The sequence below is a fragment of the Neodiprion pinetum genome, chromosome 1 (assembly GCF_021155775.2).
Source record: "Neodiprion pinetum isolate iyNeoPine1 chromosome 1, iyNeoPine1.2, whole genome shotgun sequence".
NCBI classification, from domain to species: domain Eukaryota; kingdom Metazoa; phylum Arthropoda; class Insecta; order Hymenoptera; family Diprionidae; genus Neodiprion; species Neodiprion pinetum.
The window spans coordinates 16,126,532-16,132,531 of NC_060232.1; the positions used below are offsets into that span (position 1 = coordinate 16,126,532).

At 36.9% G+C, this 6,000-nt stretch overlaps 1 protein-coding gene across 1 annotated transcript in view; it reads left to right on the top strand.

The window, feature by feature from the left end:
* LOC124220168 (arylsulfatase B) overlaps positions 1-5,105 on the top strand; it is a 557,318-nt gene extending 552,213 nt beyond the window's left edge. Inside the window, exon 8 of the mRNA XM_046628671.2 lies at positions 4,679-5,105. Coding sequence (XP_046484627.1) covers positions 4,679-4,844 — 166 coding nt within the window. The 3' untranslated portion in view covers positions 4,845-5,105. The remainder of the gene's footprint in view (positions 1-4,678) is intronic.
* The last annotated feature ends 895 nt before the right edge of the window (positions 5,106-6,000 follow it).

The window sequence follows — 6,000 nt, forward strand, 5'->3', positions numbered from 1 at the left end:
TCAAAACTGACCGGGTCGTCTTGGATTAGACGGGACTCAGTAACTGAGTGTATTGTATTGAGCACGTGTATATTTGTTACGCCCCGACGTACCGCCTTGGCGTACCTTTTTCAAAATTCCATTTCATTTCATTTCTTTCTTTAATTTCTTCAATGCACAGATATCATTTCATCAAAATCTCATATTCTGAAAACGGCGAGTTCCGCCCCTCCTGGCAAAAGTCACGTAGAGACCAACGAGGATCCCTAGTATAAGGTTCAACTTTCTTCTATTTAACTGGTACCGAGAACTGAGATAGGAGACTGCTGAATTAGCATCAGTAGCGCTCAGCCTGGAAATATCCCTCTTTTTAAGTTAAAACTATAATCAATAACTAGGATAAACCCTACCTTTAGAACCACCAAATTAAAATAGATTACTTATTGGAATGTATGAATGAATGTGTGAACATTGCATGTAAATATCTTTTGTTCATATCTTCAATGTGTCACCGACGAGATTGAGAATCGTCGGAACACCGTCGAAGAGCGAGAAGTAACGCTGACCATGTGGATTTGGGCACCAGGAGATCGCCCTTGCACCTCATTGGCTAATTACCGTTGTAACTAATTACAACTGCAGCTCCTTTGACCCTCGGGCCCAAGAAGCCGCGTCTTTCGTCTGTCAAGTCGCGAAGTGCGTGGACGTCAACCCGGATTAGCCCTCTCGAGCAAGAGTAGCGTTTGGAAAATTTTAGTTCTGACCGACCTAAAGTCTTGCGCTAATTCGTCAAATTCGAGCATTCAGTTATTCTGTTAGCTGCAAGAGACTCACCATCTTCTACGTTTCCATCTTTTCTGTGCTTTGTTAAATCTCGTCATTTCGCGAATAGACATTTTTATGCTATTCCATTTTCCATAATTAAATTGAGTTCGGCCCTGGTTCAACCGAATCAGGTAATTTTAAGTAATAATAATAATAATCACACTATCGTTTTTAATAAATAAATCGTTGCAATCAATTTTAACATAAATCAAAATCAGGAAATTGACGTTTTCAACTATAACTTTCGATAACAAGATATCATTCCAAATCTAAAAAGACTAAGTGACCGACGTTCAACATCGTACGATTGAACAACTCTTCCAAACTTGAGGTAAGGCCCTGGTCCAGAATTCTACCGACGCAGACCGACACGATCCGACGGCTCTCAATCTCGTCGACCGATTCACCTAAAGCTAAGTCAATCCGAGTGTTAATCTTCGAAATTGAACGAATTTTTGTTTCACCTTCATAATCAAAATCTACTTCAGTAATTTTCATTCAAAACCAAGTCTAGAATTGGTGGCTAGCTTCACTACCCCCAATTAAATTGTACTTATTGTTTCCAAGAATTAACGAATAAGACTTAACAATAGTATATATATAATTGATTTAAGATAATCTACAAAGAGAGATACAATGCAATAATCACGACCAGCTAGTTAACCATCGTTCAGAATAGATGTTCCTGGTACCAAATAATAATATCCTTTAGAATAGTATAACACACGATTTGTATAAACTTGAACACTTTATAAATTGTTATTTTCGGATCATATATCATTATCACCATTGATTGTTACCAGATATTTCAATAACCAAATCGAAACAGAATATACTTCATCTTTTATCAGTGAAATCAAATTAAACATTTATTTTGAACGACCTTCTTCCCATTTTTATTATTATAAAATTGCCTCAACAATTTAAACAAACCTCACAGACCTGTACAGGACTATAGCAACACGATCCTACAAATTACCGGCTTATCGAAAGGTAGGTCTTCTCTTAGTTTTAATAATTATTCATTGTCGTTACGTGGGAGCTTGATTATTCAATTAATCATTAACTACCACCGCTCAGTACACCCTCACCCCCACGTAACATATTTATTCCACGCACCTATTGTATTACAACGTTTTTATTTTGCACCTTTATCTTTACTTGATTACTCTGTAATAAACGTTAATTGTAACAACGAACATTTTATCCATACCTACTCTCACCAAACACCAGTATTAAATATCAGAGTATTAGGTTCCCTTCATTTATTTAATCAAACATCATTGAAAATTTGCCAAATTAACTCTGACAATCAGTGAAAAATTCTTAATAGTAGTAGCAATAATTTATTGATCAGAAAAAATACATTGACTATCGACTATTGCTCAATTTTGTTGAACCATTTCCGAGAAAAAAGATTTACAGTTCTATTACCGATAGTGAGATATTTAAATTTCTTGAACGCTCGGTTTGATGTCTCATTTTCAAAAGTGATAAAATTCAATATTACTGCCTGAAATCACAAGAGTGTTAGAAAATTTCTCAGTTGCTCAAAAGTGGCGATGATCTTTGTACGTGTGATAAATTCAATAGTCAGATGACAGTAAATATTAGAAATGTAATTATTTTGGCAGTATCACCTGTTGAAAGAAAAAAATTTCATTGTTATTTCTCATGTACGAAATAATAAAAGTAATCAAATAAAGTGTTCCCACCTACCTGCTGCGTTTCTTCCAAGCACCCAACATTTAAACAGATTACTCAGTTGAGTCGAATAAAACCAATTTTCAAAGATCATCAGCATTAACTTTCCGAGTCACTAACTCGACTGTTTAAGAATCTATCCTCAAAATTTCATATAAACTACATCGCCGCCAGAAACAGAGTTTGACAGCTGAAACTCGGGATGGTCAGCCTGCCCGAGCAGCCGATAAAACTCGCGCATGCACATTGTATGTATAGTTTCAAGAGATTGTCCCTGTAAATGTCAAATGCCATCAACAACGTGGTAGACAACATAAAATCCAAAATAAAGAAAAAGGGCAAAAACTTTGGAGTTTTTGGTACGGAAATTCAAAAACCTCAAAAAATATATGAAAAATTAATTATAGGAAACAATAAAAAAAAATATGACAACAAAAATGTACGTAGACGTGAACCGTGAACCTTCAACGTTCTAGTCCGTCGTCTTACCGTTTCAGCTACGCCAACTCTTGGTTTAACCGTCCACGCTTGACACACTCCATGCGCGAGCCAAAACGGCCCCCACCCCGGCAAAAAATGTCAAATTTTCAAATCGCGATATCTCAGCAACCAAGGCCTATTCGATCAAAAATTAAAAACAACGTTAATTCGGAGGTCTTAAACTTTCTCCACGGGAAACGGGAACCTGATCCGCGACATCGGAGGTACCTAATCTCCTTGTTGGTTCATAGTAGATTTAATTTTATTTTTGTTATCGCATGAAATGTGGGTGCAATTGCTAGAACTTGTAAAATCTGATTTGATTTATTTTGATTGTTTTGAAAACTGGATAAACTCACAGATTTGCTTTCCTGTCACTGAACGAATTCACTAACAAATCAGCTTAATCAGTGCATGGATGTAGGAACGGCCTCGTATCCCCCCCCCCTCTGTCAAACACAGTAATGATTTAACCACCCGCGTCTGCTAGAGTAAGAATAAAATCAAGAAAAAGCGACAAGACCGCAGGAACGGTATAACAGCCTGACTCCGTTGTAGGAAACGTAGCTATACGGTAGTTCAATTTGTTTGAGGTGCAATGCATATACGACACGCGTTACTAACGACTCTAAAAACTAAACTGGATGCTCACTTGCATTCAAGTTGCAACGGATGCAAATCCTGCGTCAACAAGACAGACAGGCAAATAGGGATTCGAAATATTTATTATCACATCTCCTCTCCTAGCTAGATAGAGCTCCTCAATTAGTAAAATTTCGATTGTCAGGGAAAATATCTCATCAGCTCGTCGTTTTACAAATACGTTTTGCGTTAGAAACGCCGCGAATGATACAAAATGTCTATGTCCTACTTCAACCCAAAATTCGTTAAATTTACTAAGATCAACAGATAAACACTGTGTGTACTCTACGGCCCTGTAAACTCTAATCGAAAGTTTAAGCGCGTTTTCCTCAGAACAGCTATTTGTTAACTGATGTGCACGGTATTTGAAGAACCAGAGAACCGATCAACTTCAAATTTTAGCAGCATGCACAATATAATACAATTCTGTAGCGTTCGATAAATGGAGAAGACTATAAATTTATTCTTGTGCAAAATCGATCAATTGAATTTGACAAGTAACCATTTCGTTCATTTTTTTTTTGGTTTATCAAACATTACCTGCGTGTGCACGAATCAAAATGCCGTTTGGTTTTTTTATTTAGACTACCGGAAGTGAAGAAATCGAGCGAAACAGTGATCGCGGAAGTTTGCAAACCATGATATCTCAGTCATCCAACTACCGATTGCATTAAGATCTGGCTTTTATGAAAGCCCACATTTGAAAGAAAATCATCGAATGCCAATTCCGTTTACAAAAGAAGAGAAATGTTATTCCAGTATTGGCCGTGCACTTTTCTTTGTGATGACTAAATGGTGTGGAGTTGCGCGCGCGTTTTAGACTACTTGACGCGAAAATTTTCTGATTCTTCTGATTTGAAAAAAACCTACTTAGCATATTTCTGTTCGCAGTTAAATCAAATGTCTTCTTGTCATGTCGTGACAGTATGAAACTGTTAGCCACATTCAACTTTCAGAATACACGTATCCAAGAAAGTGCATTTTGTTATTTATCATGATTGAAACTAGATTTTTTAAGTTCTGTAATATTGTCATTTGGTGTTATCAGGTATCAGGATGTGGTTACAACTCTGCAAAACCAGATAAAAAAATGGAATACAACGGCAGTGACGCCAGCAAATCTTCCATGGGATCCTCGTGGTAATCCAAAATTTTGGGACCACACTTGGAACAATTTCGGTGACTACAGTGGTGCAACTACCATTTTTGACTAATGATCATTTCGTAAATAATATGCGTCTATTTTTACGAGTTTGATACATCGTTCAAATTAAGTTGGTATTTTACTCATCATTATTTACATGATTTGCTGGTTTATAATTTATCCTTCTGGCCTTCTTTCCTTTCTAGCTAGTGAGGTACAGCGATAGCTATAGAACTGGATTATAAGTTGAACTCAGACTTGAGTACATTTAATCAATATAAGCACACCGAATTAGTTAATCCTGGCTGTATTATGTCAAACTAAATAAAAAAATTTAAGAAGAGGTGTACAAAATTATTTCAGATTTTTGAGTGACACCCGCGAGTGAGATATGACTTCAAGTTGAGCAGATACTGTCAGTAGGTACGAATCAAAATGTCATTTTTTAGAATTGTATCACATCAGCTCTGAATGCCGATATGAAACAGATTGACCCAGTCATGGTATCCAGCAGTGTCAGGCTTCACATTTCTCGTATGATTTCCGATTTTTTTTTCGAAAATCCCGAATAGTCTGGTGAAATAATTTACAAAACATTTGTGCGTTATCATGACATCCCCCGGAAAATCATCTCTGGTGCAAAAGCCTTTCGCCAATGTAGTCATTATCCATAAAAATACCTCTATTGATCAAAAATGTATGCATTCAATCACTCCATGCAAAAAACTCATTTCACTAGAACAGTTTAGATCAATAAATATCTTATCGTTCAAAAAAAAAAAAATATATATATATATCCAATCACATACTATAGTCAACGTAAAGTTTAGGGTTTAAACGTGATTGAATACACAACGAATTTAAGTATAAAGAACGGCCTTATTCAATAGGTACAAAATGCATTTGTTTACTGCGACAGTCATGATGAATCTCTCATTCCCCACGCTCGCATATAATTTTGACAAGTTAGCGCGCCACCGACTGCTCGGTCGTCAACGATACTCCGTCCAACGAGAGAATGTCTTGATTCGCCTATCTGCGAGTGAGGTGAAAGCATAGACGTATAAGAATAGACCGCTTGAGCTCGGAGGTAGCCCGTTTGTGAATGCGATAGCAGGATAGAAAGAGAAAGCTGCATATGGACCCATACTTCTATCATTGTCTAGTCACGCGCATGCGTGCTCAGCATTCTCTCGCAGTGTAGTATACTGGCATACACGACTCGC